Genomic DNA, 25072 nt, shown 5'->3' on the forward strand with positions numbered 1-25072 from the left:
AAGGCAGTTTCCCATCCCCCCAAATGAAAGGTGGATACCTTGTCCCCAGGTGTTAATAACTGGCTGTTTCTCTGAGAAGATATGCATTTTAACACATCACTCTGGCTACTTTACAGAGCATGAAGTTGATGGGGTAAGAGCAGACATGGGGAGACCAATTACAAACCATTACCTTACCTTAGTTCAGGTAAGTGATGACAGTGACATGGGTGAGAATGATAACAGGAGTTTAGAGTAGTAGACAGATTCAAGAAACACTTAGGAGGTAGAATGATTAGGATCTGGTGACTAATTAGATATGCATCTAATGCTTAAAAGAGTTTGGAGGGGCACCTGGGTGGTTCAGTTGGTCAAGTGTCCGACTCTTGATTTCAGCTCAGGTCATGATCTAATGGTTCATGGTTTAAAAAAAAAATTTTTTTTTTAACGTTTATTTATTTTTTTTGGGACAGAGAGAGACAGAGCATGAACGGGGGAGGGGCAGAGAGAGAGGGAGACACAGAATCAGAAACAGGCTCCAGGCTCTGAGCCATCAGCCCAGAGCCCGACGCGGGGCTCGAACTCCCGGACCGCGAGATCGTGACCTGGCTGAAGTCGGACGCTCAACCGACTGCGCCACCCAGGCGCCCCCGTTCGTGGTTTAGAGCCCCACATCGGGCTCTGTGCTAGCAGTGTGGAGCCTGCTTGAGATTCTCTCTCTCTCCCGTCACCCTCTCTCTTTTCCCCTCCTCATGTTGTCTCTCTCAAAAATGAAACAAAAAAAAAAAAAAAAAGAGGTTGGAGAAATAAAAAAGAAAGCAAATGGAAAATGGTCCCTGAGAAAGAAGGAAAAAAATGGAATCTGGAGCACAGAGCACAGAGGCCTTCATGGAAGGAGGGGAATCTGTTTTAATAGGAGGGAAGATGAGGAGATGGGCACAGGAAAGTAGGTTTGTAACTTAATGTGAGAAACTGAGGGAGTTCTCATTAGATGGATTCTACTTCCACTATAGAGTAGGAGACAAAGTTACCTAAGAAGACTTGGGGAGGGGCGCCTGGGTGGCTCAGTCGGTTAGGCGGCCGACTTCGGCTCAGGTCACGATCTCGTGGTCCGTGAGTTCGAGCCCCGTGTCAGGCTCTGTGCTGACAGCTCGGAGCCTGGAGCCTGTTTCAGATTCTGTGTCTCCCTCTCTCTGACCCTCCCCCGTTCATGCTCTGTCTCTCTCTGTCTCAAAAATAAATAAATGTTAAAAAAAAAAAAAAAAAAAAAAAAAGACTTGGGGATAAAGGGATGAGCAGAGGTTTGGGGAAAATGGAGGTTTAAAAACACTGTTATAAAAAAGTGGGCTCATGAAAAATCATTGTAAAATTTCCAGACAATACTGAGAGACCAGTTGAAGGCAGCAAATGTGAACTCACAGTGGTATCAATTTTCCTTTGTGGTTTTCTCACAAGTGCCTGGTTGCTTGGGGGCAGGGACAGAGAAGGCAGAGTGAAAAAGAAAAAAGAAAAAAAAAAGATTTTGTCAGACCAAGTGCTACCACAGAGAGGAGCAAGAGTTCAGGGCACATACAAAAAAAAGTGATTGAAATGATGAGTCACAGAATCTATGCTGAGAAGGGAAAGGAGTGGGAGGGAGTAAAGACAGGAGGAGGCTAGAGAGTGAAAAGTCAACGAACTGGAAATTCCAATGAGGTCAGAGGACAAGTAAAGTGGGGGTACTTGAGTAAGTGACACAGAAAATTTGGGAAGCTGTGGTCAGGGAGTGAGAAGTGCAGGTAGTGATTTGAGGGAGGAACGGTTTCACACAAAGACAAAGCCAGGGTAAGAGTACTGGAAGAAAAGTCACTGACAATGAACTGAAACAACAGACCCTGAGTTTGGGTCCTCAACTTGCTTACAAACTCTACAGAAAACATGAAAAAATTAGAGAAATAATACAAGACTATATAACTAAGTGCTAAACTGTAGTTCAAAGCAAAAGTGTTACAGAAGTCCACAGAGGAGAAAAATTATAAAATGAATATAAAATTACAAGTTGAAGGGGTTTTAGTAAGTAAAAGCTTCATGAGAGAGGTAGATCTCAAAGGATAAAATGAAAAGGAGAAACCGACATTCTGTATCAGGGGGAAAGAAGAGCTAGAACTAGGAGTCAGGAAAGATAAAAACATTTTTAAACTTCAGAGCACAGGGGCGTCTGACTCTTGACATTAGCTCAGGTCATGACCTCACGGTTGTGAACTAGAGCCCCAAGACAGGCTCTGAGCTGACAGCATGGAGCTTGCTTGGGATTCTTTTTCTCCCTCTCTCTCTGCCCCTCCCCTACTCACACTCTTTCTCTCTCTCAAAATAAATAAATACACTTTAAAGTAAAATAAAATAAAAAATAAACTTCAGAGCACATTTAGAAAATAAAATATGCAGAAAAACTGAGAGCTTTCCTCCTAAGGTCAGGAACAAAACAGGGATGTCCACTCTTGCCACTGTTATTCAACATAGTATCGGAAGTCTTAGCCTCAGCAATCAGACAACACAAAGAAATAAAAGGTATCCAAATCAGGCAGGAGGAGGTCAAACTTCCACTCTTTGCAGATGACATAATACTTTATACGGAAAATTCAAAACATTCTACCAAAAAACTGCTAGAACTGATCCATGAATTCGGCAAAGTGGCAGGATATAAAATCAATGCACAGAAATCGGTTGCATCCCTATATACCAATAATGAAGTGACAGAGAAATCAAGGAATTGATCCCATTTACAATTGCACCAAAACCATAAAATACCTAGGAATATATCTAAAGAGGTAAAAAATCTATACACTGAAAACTATAGAAAGCTTATGAAAGAAATTGAAGAAGACACAAAAAAATGGAAAAAGATTCCATGCTCCTGGATAAGAAGAACAAATATTGTTAAAATGTCAATACTACCCAAAGCAATCTACACATTCAATGCAATACCTTTCAAAATAACACCAGCATTCTTCACAGAACTAGAACAAACAATCCTAAAATTTGCATGGAACCAGAAAAACCCTGAATAGTCAAAAGCTCTTGAAAAAGAAAACCAAAGCAGGAGGCATCACAATCCTGGACTTCAAACTGTATTACAAAGCTGTAATCATCAAGACAGTATGGTACTGGCACAAAAACAGACACTCAGATCAATGGAACAGAATAGAGAACCCAGAAACAGACCCACAAACGTATAGCCAACTAATCTTTGACAAAGCAGGAAAGAATATCCAATGGAATAAAGACAGTCTCTTCAGCAGTTGGTGCTGGGAAAACTGGATAGCGACATGTAGAAAAATGAACCTGGACCACTTTCTTACACCATACACAAAAATAAACTCAAAATGGATCAAAGACCTAAACCTAAGACAGGAAGCCATCAAAATCCTTGAGGAGAAAGCAGGCAAAAACCTCTTTGCCCTTGGCTGCAGCAACTTCTTACTCAACACATCTCCTGAGGCAAAGGACACAAAAGCAAAATGAACTATTGGGACCTCATCAAAATAAAAGGCTTCTAAACAGCAAAGGAAACAATCAGCAAAACTAAAAGGCAACCGACAGAATGGGAGAAGATATTTGCAAACGACATATCAGATAAACGGTTAGTATCCAAAATGTAAAAAGAACTTATCAAACTCAACACCCAAAAAACAAATCATCCAGTGAAGAAATGGGCAAAAGACATGAATAGACACTTCTCTAAAGAAGACATCCAGATGGCCAACTGACACAGGAAAAAATGCTCATCACTCATCATCAGGGAAATACAAATCAAAACCACAATGAGATACCACCTCACACCTGTCAGAATGTCTAACATTAACAACTCAGGCAACAACAGATGTTGACGAGGATGCGGAGAAAGAGGGTCTCTTTTGCACTGCTGGTGGGAATGCAAACTAGTGCAGCCACTCTGGAAAACAGTATGGAGGTTCCTCAAAAAATTAAAAATAGAACTACCCTACAACTCAGCAATTGCACTACTAGGTATTTATCCAAGGGATACAGGTATGCTGTTTCAAAGGGGCACATGCACCCCAATGTTTATAGCAGCACTATCAACAAGAGCTAAAGTATGGCAAGAGCCCAAATGTCCATCAATGGATGAATGGATAAAGAAGATGTGGTGTACACACACACACACACACACACACAATAGAGTATTACTTGGCAATCAAAAAGAATGGAATCCTGCAATTTGCAACTATGTGGATAGAACTAGAGGGTATTATGCTAAGCGAAATCAGTCAGTCAGAGAAAGACAAATATCGTATGACTTCACTGATATGAGGACTTTAAGATACAAAACAGATGAACATCAGGTAAGGGAAGCAAAAATAATATAAAAACAGGGAGGGGACAAAAACATAAGAGATTCTTAAATATGGAGAACAGAGGGTTACCGGAGGGGTTGTGGAGGCAGGATGGGCTAAATGGGTAAGGGGCATTAAGGAATCCACTCCTGAAATCATCGTTGCACTATATGCTAACTAACTTGGATATAAATTTAAAAAAATAAAAATTTAAAAAAATATGCAGGGGTTTCTGGGTGGCTCAATCAGTTAAGTGTCTGACTTGGGCTCAGATCATGATCTCACTGATCATGAGTTCGAGCTCTCTGCTGTCAGAGCAGAACCCACTTTGGATCCTCTGTCTCCTTTGCTCTCTGCCCCTCCTCTGCTTGCGAGTTCTCTTTCAAAAAATATAATAAAATTTTTTTAAAAAAATTTAGGGGTGCCTGGGTGGCTCAGTCGGTTAGGCGTCTGATTTCAGCTCAGGTCATGGTTTCACAACTTGTGTGAGTTCAAGCCCTGTATCGGGCTGTGTCCTGACAGCTCATAGCCTTGAGCCTGCTTCAGATTCTGTGTCTCCCTCTCTCCCTGCACCCCGCTCCCCACTTGTGCTCTCTCAAAAATAAATGTTAAGAAAAAGTAATAAAACATTTAATAAAAGTTAAAAAAACAAGAAAATAGTCTATTCCAGAAATTATACTAATTAAAGAGCATTCATGTAATTAGTAAATATAGATCATTCATTTAGATTCCTAAATTTACTGGTAAGCAAACACCAGCTCTCTTTGGGTGATGTAACAGTAGCTGAGTTCAAATGCAATTTGTTCAAACAATGTGCATGGTGCAGTCTTCAGCGTTCTCTTGAAGTGTTACCAAAACATCCACAGGGGGGCACGCGGGTGGCTCAGTCGGTTAAGCAACTGATTTTTCGCTCAGGTCTTTATCTCACAGTTGGTGGGACTGACTGAGCTGACAGTGCAGAGCCTGCTTAGGATTCTCTCTCTCCTCTCTCTCTGCCCTCCCCACTTTTGCTCTCTCTCTAAATAAATAAATCAACTTAAAACAAAAACAAAACAAAAAACATCCACAGGAATGTTCCCTATACTCAAGGATCAGAGTGGCTGAGTAGGCTTTCCCCCCTCTTCATCTATCAAATTATTTTCCAAGGTAGATTAGAACGTAATTCTACATACCAGGGTATGTTTTAGTCAGTGAAAATGGCCTACTGTAAACAAGCATATGATCTGAGAAAGTGCAAATCATCTTTGTTCAAAGATTTTTTTTCTTTTTTAAGGTCAAGGCCATTTAAAACAAAAGAAAAAAAACACAGTAGGAAGAGGTTCAGTAGGTATGTGAAAATGAATTTATCCTTTCTTGTGATCCAAATGATAGGCAATAAAACCCATCAAAGTGCCTTCCCAATTACTCAAGGATTTGTTTATCTCATTCATATTAGGTTAGGACCAAAAATCCTAATGGTTTTGAATGGCCCTGAAGGCCACAAGTCATAAATACGGACTAGCCTACTTTTAGATAAGTTGCAATGTACAGGTTGGGGCATTTACATATGCCTCTCACATCATACCTCTCTCAAACATTACAAAATCAGAAGCAACTTAAATATCTAAATCTAAAAGTAACACAAATAAGCCTTCAATTTTTACTAATATATTTAGACAGTAACTGGGGTGGGTCCTTCAAGGGAAACAGCTGAGGAAGTACTTAGCTGGAGAAAGCTACCTTAATATATATTATCAAAGTTCTTTAAGAGAAAAGTAATCCTCAAGGCTCCAGGAACCTAAGCCACATAAGAAGCAATTCTGAAACAGGGTAAATCCCATTTTTCTTCTACTTTAATGTAGGGCAAGGAATAAATAATGTGTAATAGTCAACTGTGCTATACTATACATTAGTACTTATTTTTAAAACAGTGCTTGATTACTTTGTATCTTACATAAGCTATATGTAAAACATATATAAATCAAAATCAAAATCTTGATATAAAGGTAGCCAATGATCATTTGCACAATTTTACAGTAACAACCTATGTAGTTGCTAGAACATGAACTAGCTGAATAGAAAAATTAAACTGGTTTTTAAAAAAGCTAACAAGGGGCACCTGGGTGGCTCAGTCAGTTAAGTGTCCAACTCTTGATTTCCGCTCAGGTCATGATCTCACTCTCCTGAGATCAAGCCCTGAATCAGACTCCACCCTAAGCATGGAGCCTGCTTGAGATTCTCTGCCCCTCCCCCACTTGCTCTCTTAGGGGAAAAAAAAAAAAAAGCTAGCAAGTACATTTTTTAAATTAAACGTTTTTATTTTATTTTAAAGAAAGTGTGAGTGGGGGAGAGGGACAGAGGGAGAGAGAGAGAACCTCAAGCAGGCTCTAAGCTCAGCATGGATCCCACGACCCTAGGATAGTGATCCAAGTAGAAATCAAGAGTCCAATGCTCAACTAAGTCACCCAGCTGCCCCCTAACAAGTATGTTTTAACCTCTTAAGGCTTTATTTACCTCAACTTAGAGATGGCAGTAATTTACATACCTGAAATACAAATTTAAGTTAAGAGCAATTGCAGAGTTGGAAGAGCTGATAATCACCACAACATCTAGGTCCTGAGACACTTTCAGCGAAGTAAACGAAGAAACCTTGGCTGGCTCCTGTTGCTGCTCATCACACATATCTTCTTGGTGAAGTGCTAAATCCACATGAGCTACATGTCTACCATCCACAGTGTCAAAAATGTCTTTGAGTTAGAGTTAAAGAAAATGCCAGTCTTAAGTATGCCCCAACACTTAAAATACAGGATGGGATGGAGCTTATAGACTTCATCGCTGCAACCTTATGGGTATAGTAACAAAAGGAAGAGTGGACACTTGAGGCAGCCCTCATCACAGTAACCAGCTGAATGTGAAGTTGGTGGCCCAATAAACAACCTGATACAGAGTTCATTCAGCAATACTTGCTGAAAATCCACTCTGTGACAGGCTCTGATACACTGCTAATATTTCCCACTATTGTTCTACAACAGTGCTTTCCAAGAGAAATGGAATGTGAGCCATATTTGTCATTGCAAATTTTCTAGTAGCCCTATTAAATAAGTAAAAAGAAACCAGTGAAATTAATGTTAGTAATACATTTTATTTAGCCCAATATATCCAAAATATTACCATCTCAACAGGTAATTTACATAAAAAATTGGGATATTTTACACCTTTTCATATAAGTGTTCAAAATCTGGTATTTTACACTTACAGCAAACCACAGTTTAGACACTAAATTTCCATTGGAAATACCTGATCTGTATTTAAACTTCCTAAAATTCACATTTGAGAACTTAGATATACTTAAAAGTTCTCCAATAACTGAATCAAGTATGAGCTTTCAAATTTAAAATAATTAAGTAAAATTAGGAATTCAGTTTCTCAATCACACTAGCCAATTTCAAGTGCACAACAGCCATATAAGCCTAGTGCCTAACATGCTGGACAGCACCATTCTATAACCCGGCAACAAAGATGAAGTTAATGCAACACTTTGACATTTTTACAAAAGAAATTTTAATAAAGGTTATTTTATATCTAAAATAGACAAACCATCCCTTTAATTCAGAAATAAAAGTTCCAAAATCATATAAGGGGTCATTTTTCAAGTCTTCAAAACAATTTTGCTGATGATCTGATCTAAAGATCTGCTGGAAACAAAAACTGTAATGTTTCCAAATCCAAATTAAAAGTAGTTAAGCAAACCATATGATTCACTAATATGATGGAATCATCATATAAGGAGATTATATTCATATATGAAAATGTATGCATCACATCATAAGCAGCCCTCTAAATCCTTTCTGGAACAAGCACATAGTAGATACTTAATAAGCATGTTTTGAATAAATGGGTAATATAGAGCATATATAATTTAAAAAGAACACAAGTTGTAATATTATGATTATGGAAAAAAATGTATGTACTAAAAAATACTTGAATGGAATACAAAACAATATAGTTGAGTATTTCAAGTTCATAAAGATCTTTTTCCCTGAATTATACTGAAAATCTAACAATTCTACTTATATACCAGTCCCTAAAACTAAAAGCCTAAAAAAGGCTCATCCTTTAAGGCATTCTCCTCCCCTGCACATCCACATCTTTACTGCCAAGGATACAGATCCAGCCTAAACTACTCAAAACAAAGAGAATTCCTCTGCAGAGCTGCGTGTCAATAATCCTGTCCACTGCCTGTGCAGGCAAGGGTAATGTAAAACAGCTGCATACTCCAACCTCAGCATCTCTTTCAGGAAATATAAGGTGTACGATGATACATTTGTTGATGAGCAATAGTGAAGTGTTATCATGAAATGACAGAATTCTCAAAGACAATATGGAAATACCTAGGAAACAAAAGCATAGTATTTCAAACTCACTGGTCACAATTTTACAGTTGGCAATTTTGATCTTGTAAACATATCATAAACAGATCAAGTGAAGAAGAAATAGCACTTAGTCCGACTCTAGGCAGTTATTGCTCATACCCACCTAATCAAGTGGTCACTGGTAGGTAGGTAAGGGGATGAATAAAGGTAGCCTACAATATCTCTGTTCCTTCTGTTTATGGTCCGAGTCTGATAGTACACAAGAAGATTAAACAAAAACAAAAAAAACCCTACTTATCCTGGGAACCTCACAAGAACAATCACAGATTTTTTTTTTTTTTTTTTTATCAAGATGGGGGAGCACCTGTCTGGCTCAGCTACTAGAGCATGTGACTCTTCCATTGTGAGTTCGAGCCCCACGTTGGGTGTAGAGATTACTTAAAAATTAAAAAATCTAAAAAAGAAAAAAAAAGAAAAAGAAGGAACCTTAAAATCAAGTGTGTCGAGTATGCTACTGCTTAAATATAAAGCCTGAATGCTTCATTTCTGCTCTCTGCAGCCTTCAGGATGAAATAAAGTAAACAGCTGGGTAACCAGTCTCGATCAGCACTATCCAATAGAAATATATCAGCCACAAATGCGAACTGCACAAGGAATTTTAAATTTTCTAGTTGCACCAAAAAAAAGAATCAGGTGAAATTAATTTTTATATATTACTTACCCCATAATATCCAAAATAGTATTTCAACGTGTAATGAATACAAAAAACTATGAATGAGATATTATACTTTCTGATCCTAAGCCTGCAAAACCTGGAACGTATTTAACACTTAGAGGACATCTTAATTCACATTAACCACACTTCAAATGCTCAAAAGCCTCATGTGGGTAGTGGCTACGGTACTTAACAAGGCAAATCTCCCTCCCTGATTTCATCTCTATAAGAAGTTTTCCTGGAATATATAAGATTTCACAGTGATGTCACAGACTGACCACCTGTAAATACTTACTGATATTTTGATCTTCAATGAGCTTTTGCAATGTCTCCTCACTACAGCTATACAAAATGGTTGCATCGCATCTTCCATCTTTCAAATTAAATTCATAGATAAACAGTTCATAATTCTCACTAAGAGCAAGCAGTTTGGGCTTGTCTGTTGGTGAGCTGCTCTTATGAGACTCGTCCCATACAAAGCTAAGGAAAAAACATAGATTATTATATTCTATTATCCACAGTAATATTTACCCACAATGGTGAGGGTAGAAGGGCAGAATGAGTAAAGAACAATTCTTTAATTCATGGAGTAGTAGCATTAGTCCTATACTGGCTTTAAAGGGAATGTAAATTGCTCTGGGACTTTGCCCCTCTTCTACCTGAGCCCCCTTCAGGCTAACAATATAGGAGTGACTGGTGAAAGGGGACATGGAGCAATAAATGATGAATTATCTTCCTAAATCCTGTCTGATGAAATGTTTAAAGGAACAGTCACAAGGATAAGTTTCAGCAACCAAATATGTATATTTTTTATAAGAGGTGATGCTCAAACTTAAAGTAGGTTTTGCTAACTTAAATGTTTTCGATGACTTAAAAAGTGACTGTTAGTATTTATAGACTATGAAGACTCGAAGACGGTATATTATAGAATAGCCCTGACAAAGAGAACTTTCCATTCTGTTGGTCAGAACTATTCTATAGATCTGCACTGTCCAATACAGTAGCTAACAGACACATGTGACTACTGAACAGTTGAAATGTGAATAGTGCAACTGAGGAAATATTTAAAATTCACTAAGTCACATGTAGCTAATGGCTACCATGCTAGACAGCACAGTTACAGAAGTTTTACAGCAGTGTAATGATGGAAAGAGAATAATGAATGATGTGACAGCTTCAAACTAAATTAATAAAATAAAAGGACCCAATTGTGAAAACAATGGAATGGCAGGAGGCTACCATGCTGATAAAGCTTTATCGTTCAAAAAAATCTTTTTTGTATACAGAAGTAGTTAAATTTTATTTCTTAAAAAAAAATCAGATGATTTTTTTGTCCTTATTAAAGAAAAATATTGACACATTTTATATTTCTGTCTTTATACCTGGACTGATGATTTTTCAGGAACACTCAATTCCTGACTGTTTACACTGAAAATATGGAAAACAATAGGAATGGTCAAATATAAAAAAATATTAAATTAAGGTATATTTAAAAGGAAGAATACAGTAACACCATTAACATCAGTAGCATATGGACTATACTGTCACATGAAAAGACAGGAAATGTTAAATAAAAATAACTATAGAACGTACAGTGATTTCAACATATAAAAAAGGCCATATACACTTTGAGATAAGTAAGCCCTGAATACTATAGATTTATCCTTATTTTTTACCCTATGAAGTACTTGAATTAAAATTCAATTCAAATCAAAAATAAATCCCTCTTAATCCTTCTTCCTTCTAGTAATTTCATGCAGTTTACAAATGCCTTCATTTCATGTGTACATGCCTTATCTTCTGTTAAGTCTCAAACACCTAAAGAGTTCTGCTTTTCTCTCATTCCTTTCTTTAGGGGACTGTGACCATAGGTACTTAAAGCAGTTGAATAAACTAACTTCCGTTATGGAGAGATTGTTCTTCCTATCAGCTAGAAATCAGGAGTAAAAAATACAAATACCAAACCGAGTAAACCAGTTGCTTATTTAACAAACACATCTCTACTGTCAGGCACTGTTACAGAACCTGGAGATTCCAAGACAAGACACCTCTTGACTACATTAAGTTTTAAAGAGGAGATCGTTTCCAAAACGTTTTCTGTTATTAAAAAGAGCCCAGGAGTGCCTGGCTGGTTCAGTCAGAAAACATACGATTTTTAACCTTGGGTTGTGAGTTCCAGCCCTATGCTGAGTGTAGAGATCACATAAATAAAACTTAAGGGTAAAAAAAAAAAAAAAAAAAAAAAAAAAAGCCCAAAGACTCAGAGGACACTCTCAAACTTAATGACATAAACTCTAACTCCTGTCCGGAGAGTTACACAAGTGGAAAGTTAGTACAGGATTATAACTAGGTGTTTTGTTTTGTTTGTTTTTTTCGGTCTTCCCAAATCACGCAACCTTTGCTATTTTGTTCAACTTCTGGGGCACTGCTCCTATATAACAGTAAGCGTGTAATAAATATTTGTTAAGCAATAAATGAGTGGGCAAACGAGGCTCTATCCTTGAAGAAGGGAGGCAGGCGGGGGGAAGGGTCCGTGTGTGAAGGAAGTCGCTGTTTCATGCACAAGAAAAAGGTATCAAGATGATTCAAATTAGAGATTGTCCCCAACTGGTATCTTTAAGGGATTTAACTGAAAGAAAATGGGCACGGTACACAGCACAGTAACGATTAATCAACCTATGCTGAATTTATCAGCGCCCGAGCTGGGACCCACTCCAGGTTCCCTGCGGCCAGCAAAGGAGCTGAATACCTTCTCTGTTCCCACCCCCTATCACTCCCCTCACAAGGGAAGGGAGGGTGGGGCTGCAAAGCGAGAAAAAGGTTCTAAGAGGGCACCTAGATCACCTCTCAGGTGTTTATCACTCCTCTCCCCGCTACCCCCACACCCGGAGGGGAGCACTGGGGCCAGCCGAACTAAGGCTCCGGACTCCTCCCACACTGCCCAGCCTTCCCGCAGCACTTACTGCCGAAAGGGACCATTGAGGCAGCAGGCACCCCCACTCCGGCCGCTCGGCGCCAAGGAAAGCACTTGCAGGCTGCCTGCAGCTGTTAGGCTCCCCAGAACCTCCTGCTCTCTGTGCAACTGTGCCCGGGATCCCAGCCGCCGTGTTGCCTCCGCTGGGACTGGCACCAACAACATAGGTAGAACCCGCTCCATGGCTTTAGAGCTGCAACTGCCCCAGCTGGCAGCCCTGCCGGCTGCTTCTTCTGCAGCCATTTTGGTCCGGCCATTTCTTCCGGTCACCTGAGCCGATCTGCGTCCTGGGCATGCGCAGTGTAGCCGCCTCGCTCGCTGTCTCGTGACTCCGGCATAGACAGCTGAGCTGTCTCGGCTGATTGCATTTCTCGGCTATGGAGGCCGGCACCAACCTGTCCCACAAAACTGCATCTGCCTTTTCCTCAAGCCTGTTTGCTTAACTACCCTGAAAGAATTAAGGACCACATTTAGCGGCTTAAGGCAGGCTGCAGCAACTTTACTCGCTCTGGGGCATTACCCTCTGTATTTTTACTCTAAATGCTTTCCATCTGTTGGAACCCGGTTTCTGCCTCTCTCTCTGCCTCTCTCTCTCTCCTTTGCTTTTACTATCCTACTGTTATTTTCGCTTACAGGACCTGGGTGGTATCACGTCTTTGGTAATGTGGACTGCTCTCTTGTTGGGAGTTGACCTGAATGTTGAAGTCAAATAATATCCATTGTAAAGGGCAAAGAAATAGGGTAGTAAAGGTGGGGTGGTGGTAGAGTTTCTGTATCATTACTAGTCTTTTACCAAGGAAGTATGATGAAAGATCTTCAGAGCTGGAGCAGAACAGAGAGGGTGAAGAAGAGGTGTGTAATAGGAATTTGGGAAGGTCTAATAAACATCACTATTTTAACACATTCACACACAGGTAACCAAAGGCCAACTCCTCCGTTTGTGCTTTGATTCACATCCTTCTCACATCCTTCTTGTTCTAAGACTTTGAGTGTGTAAATTTTTTTCTTCTGCATTGCTTTCTCCCCCTTTATTGGGGTGTTTGACATTATACCAAGTCCACATGATATTCTTAAAAGAAATCCTCCCTTAATGTACACAGACCACTACCTGCTGTCGTTTTTATATCCCCTTAAGAAAATTCTTAGTTGGGGCGCCTGGGTGGCGCAGTCGGTTAAGCGTCCGACTTCAGCCAGGTCACGATCTCGCAGTCCGTGAGTTCGAGCCCCGCGTCGGGCTCTGGGCTGATGGCTCAGAGCCTGGAGCCTGTTTCCGATTCTGTGTCTCCCTCTCTCTCTGCCCCTCCCCCGTTCATGCTCTGTCTCTCTGTCCCAAAAATAAATAAATGTTGAAAAAAAAAAAAAAGAATTATAAAAAGAAAATTCTTAGTTGACTCTTCTTAACCATCCTCCCCAAGCCCTATTTTCCTTGTTTTTTCCCTCCACTTCAGTATGGGGCACCCACCATTCACTTTACTTGAAGTCATCCAAGTAACCACGGTTATCAAGCCTATCAACCCCCACTGTTACCAAGCCTATCAGCAATGTCTGCCAACTCTTACTTCCAAAGACCTACTCCAAATTTCTTCTCTGCTTTCTCTGCCCCTGCTCTTCAAGTTTTGCTTGAACTGATGGAAGAAACCTCTTAACATTTTTCTCTGCTTTCTCCCTTCTTCCTCTAACAATAAGCAGGCCAGAGTGACCGAAAAATGAAGTCACATCACTTTCCAGCTTAAAATTTGGACTTCCCATTAGTTAAAATTCCAATATTTAAGTCATGGCTTATAAATCTATACCTTGCCTAACCTCTCTCCAACCTCATCACCCTCCCACCTTCTCTGTGTACTTTAGCCATACTTTTCCTTCTTTTTCTGAAACACATTAAATTAATTCTCACTTGGCAGCTTTGTGCTCAGTAGTTCCTCTGTGTGGAATACTTTCCCTTCTACTTAATTGTAACCACTGTTGACAGTCCTTCCTGGACCATTACACTGCAGTCACTCCTAACACACCAGGGTATTGATCACAACTTGATGTTTTGCATCAGCCCCTGACTAACCAGAATGTAACCTTCAGTAGAGCGGGGAGTTTTCACTGCTGTTACTCTACCACCTAAAATGTGCCTGGTTCAAAAAAGGGATTCCAGTGATTAATTTGACAAACAAGGTCATGTATTCATCAACAAACATTTCATACCCCAAGGGAGATATTTATAGCCAATCCTATTAGCTTAAGGAGGGCTACTTTCTCTTTATACAAAATGGCAGTAGTGGGGGCACCTGTTTGGCTCAGTCAGGTAAGTGTCATGACTCTTGATTTCAGCTCAGGTCATGACCTCACACTTTGAGTTCTAACCCCACATCAGGCTCCCCACTGGAGCCTGCTTGGGATTCTTTCCCTCTCTCTTTCTCTGCCCCTTCCCTCTTTTCTCTCAAAGTAAATAAATACACCAGGAAAAAAAAATGGAAACAGTAAAGAAATTTCCAGGTCATACTTTTGTTAGACATAACAAGACCTTGTCCCTTTTATTAAGGACTTTCTTAGGGCATTCACAAGTTGCATCTCCTAACTTATAACAAGTTTGAACACATTATTCTTTTAGCTCTTTAATTATACCTTATCATGCCATGCCATTTTAGGCATATCACACAGGTTTTTAATGCAAGCATCAAAAAATGTTTTGGTTGGGGTCCTTCAATATATCAAGGCATAACAAATGTCCTTGGACTCTCTGGATCTCTGAAGACATAGCTCATATAGCTAGTGTCTGATGATTAAACTTTTCCTACATGTACATGTTCCAGCACAACTGGATCAATAGATCCAAGCAAGCCTACAAAGAGAACAGATGTTAACTGTAAACAATTATATTTTCTAAAATATTTGTGTGATTTGATTAGTATCTGACTCCTTCCAGCAGATGGTAAATTCTGAGGACACAAGTGACCTTTCATGTTGTTCATACTTTTATCTTAGAGTAGTTGTCCCTCAAATATTTCTTCAATTAACCATTCAGCTTCTATTCATCCTTGCCCTTAAGTAGTTTAGGGTAAGTGAGGAAAGCCATCTGAGAATAAATAAACAAGTCTGACTGAAGAAATAGGCCTCACAGCCCTAACATGGACCAACTGGTTACTCAGTAAATGCTGGTATCTGGAACAACTTCTAAAAACAAGGTATCCTTCATATTCTTAGCTTAAAACAAGAACTAAGTGACAGAACCTAGACTGGGCTTGAACAAGGGGCTAGGACCTTGTTTCTGCCATCACTTACTCCATCCTCTCCCCTAGCTGCTGTACCAATTGTTTGTCCACATGGTGACAAAACAGAGGAAGAAGGTTGCTGGGGAAGGCTAAGGGTTCTGCCAGAGAGGCTGTCGGCATATGGGCGATCTCCCAGGCAATCAGAACCACCATGTCTGTCCTGGAGGGCAGAAAAGACAGAAAACCTCAGAGTCTTTGTATTTATGTAGTAAACAGAACTCAAGGCCAAGGTTCCTAGTTATTTTTCCACCACCACTATCAGCCTTTGTGCTTGTAGCAATTAAGGGAACATTTGCAGAGTTTCTATGTGCCAAACAATGCTTAGTGCTTTACATATGCTCCTTCTTATAGTAAGAACTCTGAAGTTCCTTGCTTCAGATTCTCAGTCGCTCTGCCCCTCCCCTGCTCATGCTCATGCGTGAGCAATATAAATATTAAAAAAAAAAAGAAAAAACAAAAAAAAGGAGCACCTGGGTGGCTCAGTTGGTTAAGTGTCCCACTTCAGCTCAGGTCATGATCTCACTGGTTATGAGTTTGAGCCCCACGTGGCCTGACAGCTCAGATCCCAGAGCCTGCTTCAGATTCTTTGTCTCCCTCTCTGCCCCACCCCCACTCATATTCTGCTTCTCTCAAGTATATAAACATTGAAAAAAGGTGGCGGCGGGGGGGGGGGGGGTTGTGCCTGGGTGACTCGGTTAAGCGTCTGACTTCAGCTCAGGTCATGATCTCATGGTTTGTGGGTTTGAGCCCTGCGTCAGGCTCTGTGTTGACAGCCTGGAGCCTGCTTCAGATTCTGTGTACCCCTCACCCCCCCACCCTCTCCCTGCCCCTCACATGCTCATGCTCTGTCTCTGTCTTTATACAACTTCCCTTCTCTATACAACTTCCTTCCCAATACTAGAATATACCACTCAGGAAATATCTCATCTGACTCAGCCTATACATCCCAGGGGTACTGACATAGTATTTACAAGGCCCTAAGATCTTACCAAGCTGAATTATCACTATTGGACTCCTTAAGAGAAGACTCCAGGGATACCAGCTGCTCCCCATGACTCAGCAGGGCATAGAGCAAAGAAATTCCAAACTGCAAGTGATAGAATATCCAAGGTAAGAGGAGTTCACCATAGGCAAGCAGTGCTTTCCTGGCTCTGCCACGTTCCCAATTAAAAGGGAAGGTTCACATGTAAAAATAGAGTACAACACTTGTAAAATGGTCAGGTTTTACAATGGCTGGCCAAAGAACTCACAGACCTTTAGAAGGAAATCTCTGCTTTCAAGTTTCCAGAAGATCCTGGAGAGTTGATTAAATGCACACTTGTGGGTTCTACTCTCAGGAGTCAGAGTCTATACATCAGGAATAGACCCAGGAATCTGATGCAGGTAGTTTGTGGACCCCACTGAATGAAGCATTACTTTAGGCAAAGATCTTCAGAGAGGGGTTCACTAGATATACCATTGGGGTAATTAGAAGGTATCAGAACTTTCACATCTAGAGTCTTAAGTTTTTCTATCTTTCTATTTACATAATAAAGGTATATACTTAGTATAGTTTCACATGTGTAGGACCTATAGACAAGCACATGGGGGACAGGATTCAGAGCTTTTTACTAAAAGAGATAATAAAGTTTGGTGACGGGGCGCCTGGGTGTCTCAGTCGGTTAAGCGTCCGACTTCAGCTCAGGTCATGATCTGGCAGTCCATGAGTTCGAGCCCCGCGTTGGGCCCTGTGCTGACAGCTCAGAGCCTGGAGCCTGCTTCGGATTCTGTGTCTCCCTCTCTCTCTGCCCCTCCCCCCGCTTATGCTCTGTCTCACTCTCAAAAATGAATAAGTGTAAAAAAAAAATTAAAGACAAAAACAAAAAAAGTTTGGTGACCTCTGCTCTAGAGGTCCACCTCAGCACCATCAGGGAGCTTGTTAGAAAAACAAATACATGGGCCACACTCCAAGTCTACTAAATGAGACTCTCTAGGGGTGAGACCAAGGAACCGGTGTTCTGTGAGTTTTCCAGGTGATCCTAGTGCTTACTAGATATGGAGGAGCACTGCAGCAAAGATGCAAAGTTAGCACTCCCTTGCTTATTCCTTGCCTGTGATAGCACCTGAAAGCCATCTGTGGCAAGAGAAAAGGCTCCACCCTGTGTTACCTGGTTCTGAAGGATCACAGTGACTGGTCGCTCTGAGGAGCCAGGCGGAAACAGCATTAGCCCCTGAAGTCCTTGGAGGAGTTCATGGAAGGTCAAGTAACTGATACATTTGCCCAGAGGTTTGAATAACATTTGTAGGGCCTGCAAGAAGGTAAGTGCCTCTCTCAGATTTCACTACAACTTCACCTCCTCCTACTTTTCCTCTACCCCCTTTTCTTGCTGACCTGCTTTTGGCACTTTCCTGGTCAGGTTACTTCCCCAGCCTATCATTATTCATGTCTCTCCAATCTGAATACTGGTCCTTCAATACCCACTTATTTAGGATGCCTTTCCTAAGAAAGTTGGACATGGGGCTCGCACTTCTCAGGGAGTCCTTATCTTCTCAAACCTCCACAGCACACTCACACCTGTGCCAACACATGCCTGTATTTTGTTTATTGTACCTAAAGTTCATCAGTTGTTCCTATAGTAGTTTGTTCTGGAACTCACCCACCTGAGGGTGTCAGGTTGACCTCCCCCTGCCCAGCACTTTCTTCAGCATCTCTGGGGGTGGGGGACAGAGGATGAAGTGGAAGGATCCCTCACCCATCCACAAAAGTATCCTCTGCTCAGTGCCACAATACCTGATCGGCAACATCCCTTCTGACTAGGAGGGGCAAATGGTGGGTGATAGCTAGAAGAATGCTAACAGCTTGATCCTGGGGCAGGAAAGGGAGCAGCCTTGCCACCAGAGCTTTCCCCTTCCTCACGGAGAGCACCTGCAGGAAGCCATCTGCTGCCTCCCTACATGTGAGAAAGGAGAACATTTTCAGGGCTCTGTATAGAGGGCTCTGGCTACATGCCAGAAACGAGGGGCAGAAGCAAAGTCAGTGTCTTTGCTCATCTTGCCCTTCCTGGGCTGGAGGTGTGTTCCCACACTCACTCCAGATTATTCTGCTCCTGGGTCTTTAAGGCCTGGAAGAGCTTCTCAACCTGGTTGCTCTGCTGTTCGGAGTAGCAGGGCTGTTGAGGCCCATCCTTCTGGCCCTGTTCTAGCTCTAGTAACTGAATGAACATCTGGCAATTTGAGGGTGGGAAAAGAGGAAGAGGTCAATATGAGCAGTATTCCATTCTCAAGGGTCAATTAGGAACTCATCCCTAAGGACTTGATAGCTCACCTTCTCAATCCGGGACAACACCTGAAGCCTCTGACTGCTTGTAGCTCCCATCTCCTAGGAGAGAGTCCCAGGCCATCAGCCACACCTCCATAGCAGCAGCCCAGGCCTCAAGCGAGCTACAAATTGAGCCAGAAAGGCTAACACAAAGTCTGACCACACTTCTTTATCACTCTTAGGTCACAATCTGATCTCAAGCATGACAATGCCCCAGTGCTTTCTCCAAAACAGGGGAGACAAAAAGGGTTCTGGAGAGTTAACACTTCTACCTGCTCTTGAGATCCATGGGGTACAGCATCAATAGCTCGACGAGGGCTAAAACATGTTGATACAGCTACCTGGCCCAGGGAACCCTCGATTCGAACCACTGCAAAAAAGGAGTAAAAAAAAAACACATTCCCTTCCCCTTTCCACCCTCTGTTCATCCGGATGTCTATCCCAACCCACCATGTCAGCCCTGGTCCCACCTGACTCATAAGCCTCCGCCTTCTGAATGTAAGGTGTTACCAGCTTGAGGGATTCAACCTTGGTCCTTCGCCCAAGTAGTTCTTCCTCTGTCTGCTTCTTCTCTAGTTTCTGATAATATTCCTGAGAGTCCATGGAATAGAAAAATGTATCCTCATCTCAATTTAGAATTAAGATTCTTAAATGCAACCTCTTAATACATCCTTTCCTACAGCATTCATTTCAGAAATGATCTTGGCACTTTAGGCCTTTCTGCCGACATCTTGAGTTGGGCATCGTGCCATCTGTATTGGGGTCTCCGTACTAAGGACTTGAGGAGCTAGATACCACCACCAGATCTGATGAAAAGGCAGAGAGCAAGGTGGAAATCCAGGAAGCAAACCTGTCCCAACATCTGCAACCTTCTTTCATTCCTTATTCCCAGTATACACATTGCACACATCTTCCGCCCCCAACCCCTGTTTAGTTTTGTGATTGTACCTGTGCTTTCCCAAATTACAGTTATCTGATGGCATGAAGAACCATGAGGAGCTTGCAGTACAGAGATGGCACTATTGTCAACTGGCCAGTAGCCAATAGCACTCTAGGCCAGTTTTATGCTTCTGAGGAATGGCCCAGCAGCTCTAGTATCTTCTCAAAGAAATCTGTAAAATCCCAAGCTAAATAAAGCCACTGACTGTGAGTCAAACAAGGATTTAAATAAAGTTCTTTCACTTAGGAGCAGTGCCAAAAAGGCAAGAGTATAAAAATATTTTGCTTTCAGTGATCTGGGCAGAAAGAAGAGTTTTTGAAGCATGGTGGAAAGGAAGAAAGAAATTAGTCTAAATAGGAAGAGGTCAAGGGTCGGAAACTTGGTAGAGGGCTCATTGAAGTTGACAAGAAAGTGGAACACAGCTTAGACAACATCAAAAATCAGTAGGTAAGACCTGCCTCATAAATAAAAGGGAGATAGGGAACAAAGGGTAAGGAGTGAAAATTTCTGCTGGCATTTATTCAGTTCAACAAATTGAATCCCACTATTTAGGAGATTCATGTATCATATCTAAAAAAGCACAAAGTAGGTGAAGGTTTATAACAAGACATTTCTAAGATCCACAAAAGTGTACAAAGGCAGAAAAGTTCTTATTGCAAGGCTGAGTAGGGGAAATTCTTGGCAAAGGATGAAGACAAAATGTCAATGTTTGGGGAATTGTAAATAACCCCATTTGTCTGAAGTGTAGGAGAATAGAGGATAATGATCTTGGGATGTCAGCTTTAGAAATATTGCCCCTATCCTGTAGGGATGGTCTCTCCCACCTGACTGGACATGGCCTCTAAAAGCTGGAAAAATGACCCAAGAGGGCTGATGGAGTCCAGGTCCATTTGACGCCAAGGTCAGAGGCGGAGAAGAGCACCTGGGGCTCACCTGGTAGTAATAGTCATCCAGGCAGGGGTTCTCACTCTGCAGCTGAACCATCTGTACTTTTATCACCCAGTCTTTCTCTTTTCGGGTCATGAGGTTAACATAGGGGTCTGGCTGCTGAGACCAAGGCTTCTTGGCTGGGGGACTTTAAGCCAGAAGGAACATTCCTTTAGACCTTCCCACCCCTGCACAGTGAATGTCCCAAGGAGAGTTAAGCAGGGAGTGGAGCCATCTGGGCAGGATGGAACAGAGTGCATAGGTGGGCAACACTGGGAGAGTGTTATTTGTGTAGGGGCTTTGGAGAGATGCCCAATCACATAGGAATACTCAGCATGCATACGAGCTGCCCTCAACCCTGCTGCCCATCCAGGCTTTACCTTGGTGTTCGACTATGTTGCTGCAGCTGCAAGATCCGTTGGTGCTGAGGGTGGAGCTGGGTCAGATGACTAGGAAGACTTAGAAAGAAACTTGGGCTGGGTGAAAGAAAGCACTCAGCTCCCTGCCCTCCCATTCAATTAGCCTCTGGTAACCTCAGTTGGACATCTAAAGCAACTCCATCTGTTCATGTGCCTCCCCCAAAGTCAGCCACACAAAACACCACAACCCTAGCTCAGCAGGGCTCACTTTCCCCTCCAAGATACATTTTCCTGCAATTTGGCTGCGGGAAATCTTGACAAAAGAGAAAACGACTTGGCCTGGTTGTTGGGAGTTCTGTCCTAACTTGAGTTCTGCCATGCCAGCTAACCTCAAGTAAGTTTTTAGTCCTTCTGGGCCTCTATTTCCTCATCTGTGAGGGGAAAATGACTGGACCCCACCACACACTTCTCTTACTAAGTTTCTGTAGGTGTTTTTCTGTGGCAGTTGGTGGAGTGGCTCCACCCCTCCTCAAACCACTACTTTCTGCACCTCTGGAGAAGAGTTCAGCCTGTGGTAGACACTGGGATGCCCAGCTCACTGAGCCAGTACCTGAAACTAGGGGGCCATGAGGTTGGTGGGCTGCAGAAGAGAGTTAGGTCTGGTAGGAGAAGTCGAGGTCCAAAGTGTCGTGCTGGAGAGCTGGCACTGGAAAAGGTAGTCCGGAAAGGAACAGGAGAGAGGTAGTCCAGCGTCTGAGAGAGGAATTTGGAGGTCTGGGAAAAGGGCATCTTCAGCAACAAATGCTGCTCTTGCTGCCACATGCCTTTCCCACCTTTATATTGTCACCTGCCTTTTCTCCCATAAGAACCTCACCCAACAGAGTTGGTCACCTCCTGGGGAGCAGCTCCTTAGTCCCTGATAGTGTGGGGGCATGCACTTTTCCTGTCTGGTGAGTCATCACCGGTCTCGGTCTCTCCTCTCTGTGATGGTCTTCCCTCAGACTCTTGTACCTTCAGCTACTGGGGCAATGCTTCTTTGCCTCTTTTTGGACTCCTCCTCCCAAGAGCTGCAATTGTCTTCTTATTCTCCCTGTAGGCTTTCCTGCAATTCCTCTACCCCATGCCATGTTCTCATTACACAGTTAACCTAAGGGCAGGTGCTCTTTCCAGCCCTAAGCTCAATGCTGCTCATCTGCTGAAACATTGGGAGGTGAAAGGATGGCTCTAGTTTGTCTTTTTCACTTGGATGGCCAGTTGTCCCCTGACCACCTCTACCATTTAACAGCCTTCCCTAGACTATAGGTATCTCCTGCCTCCCATACCTGCACCTCACTTGGGGTGCTCCATTTCCAGAGCAAGGTCAAGAACAGACTAAGGTACACTCCACATGCTCCTTCTCCACACACCATTACTTTCTCACAGGATGGATAATGAAGTGACTCACCTGCCACAGAAAGTGCAAGGAAGCAGGTGACATCCCCAACACACCAGAGGCCTTGATTCCAGGGGAGTTGAGAAGACCTCTCTAGAATGGGAGGAAGACTGAGGCTTGAAAGAGCCATGTGGTCATCAGCATCCACTGGGTTTGGGGTGCGGGAAGGCCAACCACTTCCAATATGCAAGACAGTGGAAGCCTGGCCCTTCGTTGTCATCAAAATCAACTGGATCAGGACCTCTCTGCTTCCTTTGAGGGGAGGCAAGACTGGTATCTCAGAAGTGAGTTGAGGGATAATCTGAGTGATTTCATTTCTGTTTGGGAACCCTGGTCTCTCTCCACTGGTTGTGGGAATCCAGGGGAATAAATACCAGGAATGAACTGCTGAGACATGGGGCCTAGGGTCAAAGAAAACTCACCTTCAGCACCAGGAGCTGGACGAGCACCTATGGGCTATGCACAACCCTTCTAGGACCTGGTTTTTAAGGTGAAGACAGCATCAGAAACTAAGTGGGAAATAGGAAGGAGGAAGGAGAGTGTCTCTACTCAGGTTCAAGCCTAAAATAGAAAGTGTTAACCCAGAACTTATCTTAGAAAGGTGTGGAGGTCATGTAGTCATGGCCAAATGATTAAAGCGAGGGACTAGAAAAGAGTGAAGAGAAGGATATTTAGCAACAGTCTGTAAGCCACAGATGGTTCAGGACAACAGTTACCCCACCCCCTCCTGTCCTGGTACCTGGGTGTTGTGGACAGCATTGAGGACAGCTGGATCCCCGAGATCACTCTCTTCCTCATCCTCCTCTTCCTCCTCCTCCGGGTCTGGGGTTAGATCTGGATCCAAATCCATCTCCTCCTCCTCCTCCTCGTCTTCCATTTGGGAGGCAGATACTGGCTCCTCCTCAGGAGCCAAGGAGCCACAGCACTTGCTCAGGCCTCGGTTTAAGTGGGGGCCTGAGGAGGGAGTAGATGGGGACTCAGGCATGAAGAGTCTTTTCTAGAGAGGCTGATTCTCAGTAGCACCTCTGTTTACAAGTCACCTCCAGCACCCTCTTCAAACAATGTCTCCCCCTCGTTACCTGCCCCTAACCACTCCCCTAGCACAAATGGAACCTGACAGGTGTCAACCACTTTTGCTTTCCATATCTCTCCAATTGCCTAAGTACTACCCCAGATTTCTCTACTTGCTCTCCCCCACATAACAGCCCTGAGTGCCTCCTTAACCAATCAAGTTCCAGCTACCAGGACCCACTGCAATTTAAGCCTACTATGCACCAGATACCTTACATGTATGTGTCCTTTTAATGCTGAGCAGTCCTGCAAGGCTGTTATTGATAATTTCACAATGGAGCAGAGAAAAATAGGGCCCAGAAAAGTGACCTCAGTCACCAGTGTGATGTAGCTAGCAAGTCAAAGAGTTTGGAAGTCACTGCCAGTAATTCTGGACACCCAGGCCCATATCCATCCACTGAACCAGACCATCAAGTCTCTGTACCCCAAGCCTTTTCATCCAGATATCACAGCCTAATTGTCAATACCTTCAAGACATGTCATCTTGGCAGGCTTGCAGACTTCCGCCATGGCTGTTTCCTCTGGTAAGATAACACCATCCGCCTCTGGAAGGTAAACCTGAGACAGGGAAGAAACCCAGAGACACCCTCCTTCTCAGTAAGGATGTCATGGCATCCATCCTCAAAGAGCCATGTTCTCCCCCTAGCAAGGTTGTCAGAGGAGTATTGGCCCAGCATCTTGAAGCAGGACCCTGGGCTTTCAGACTGTTTTAAAGCCCCATGCTGTGCCCTCACCAGTCCAGCTGCAGGGAGCAAAGGGTCAGAAATGAGGACAGAGTTTGGAATTGGAGAAGCACTTCCACACAAATACACACTTGGCCTGGAGGCCTCACAGCTGCCTTGTTGTTGACACCCACCACTGGACTGTTGCTGTTCTTTCCACTTAGTTTAGCCATGGCAGCCTGGGCCTGGCTTGCTTGCTGCCCTGGCTTTAAGAGTCCCAGCCCCTCCTTTGCTGCCCCCTTAAAGGGCCAGCATCCCCCCAACCACTGCACCTTGATAGAAGTATGAGAATATAATCTAATAATAGAGAAAACTCTTGAAATGGCAAGAGACATAAATTCCATTTTTAACCACCAAGTTTGTGAGTACAGATTATGGGGATTGATATTTGGGAGTAGGTATTTGTTAAAAGGATTCCTGTTTTCCACACCCTTCATAGGAGCGTTTTGAGGTTATGTTCCCTTCAGTCCCTAGGTTTTGATTCATCAAAATTGGATTGGAAAGCCCTGGGGGGATCCTGAGGCGATTTGCCAGGAACCAAGATCTCAACGCTTGGGCAGTGCACTTGTAGATCCTAACAGTGCACCTGATAATGCTTGCCTTTCACTGGGTGTTGTGAGTTAAAATCTGCCACCTAGCTCTAACTGATGAGGGACCCCTGTGAATTTAGAAGCCAGATCTTCAAGGTTAAAACCCATTTGCATGAGTTACC

The 25072-nt window shown here is 42.6% G+C and overlaps 2 protein-coding genes across 2 annotated transcripts in view; both read right to left on the reverse strand.

Annotated features, from left to right (window-relative positions):
- The window catches only part of SPG11 (SPG11 vesicle trafficking associated, spatacsin), an 88038-nt gene extending 75413 nt beyond the window's left edge, over positions 1-12625 (reverse strand). Inside the window, exons 1-4 of the mRNA XM_025920087.2 lie at positions 12341-12625; positions 9673-9857; positions 8456-8680; positions 6835-7036 (exon numbers count right to left, since the gene is read on the reverse strand). Coding sequence (XP_025775872.2) covers positions 6835-7036; positions 8456-8680; positions 9673-9857; positions 12341-12594 — 866 coding nt within the window. The 5' untranslated portion in view covers positions 12595-12625. The remainder of the gene's footprint in view (positions 1-6834; positions 7037-8455; positions 8681-9672; positions 9858-12340) is intronic.
- A 2992-nt stretch (positions 12626-15617) lies between these two features.
- PATL2 (PAT1 homolog 2) lies at positions 15618-24148 on the reverse strand. The gene is made up of 14 exons (XM_086708499.1): positions 24106-24148; positions 23307-23521; positions 22580-22660; positions 21746-21888; positions 21157-21234; positions 20783-20924; positions 19380-19500; positions 19182-19279; positions 18916-18969; positions 18681-18814; positions 18382-18541; positions 17759-17899; positions 16601-16698; positions 15618-15771 (listed from the first exon to the last, which is right to left on the reverse strand). The coding sequence occupies exons 1-14, from the start codon at positions 24146-24148 to the stop codon at positions 15618-15620; spliced, it is 1662 nt and encodes a 553-aa protein (XP_086564625.1).
- Positions 24149-25072: the final 924 nt, after the last annotated feature.

Source organism: Puma concolor, chromosome B3 (assembly GCF_028749965.1).
Source record: "Puma concolor isolate L17-30 chromosome B3, mPumCon1.1.hap2, whole genome shotgun sequence".
Lineage (NCBI taxonomy): Eukaryota > Metazoa > Chordata > Mammalia > Carnivora > Felidae > Puma > Puma concolor.

Excerpts from the sequence above, each read along its gene's own strand:
- PATL2 (XM_086708499.1), bottom strand. The coding sequence starts at position 24,148 with ATGGCGGAAGTCTGCAAGCCTGCCAAGATGACATGTCTTGAAG. Across the intron at positions 18,815-18,915 it reads TGTTGTCCCGGATTGAGAAG|ATGTTCATTCAGTTACTAGA; the intron begins GTGAGCTATCAA and ends TCAAATTGCCAG. Across the intron at positions 18,542-18,680 it reads CAGGAGCAGAATAATCTGGA|GGAGGCAGCAGATGGCTTCC; the intron begins GTGAGTGTGGGA and ends TCTCACATGTAG.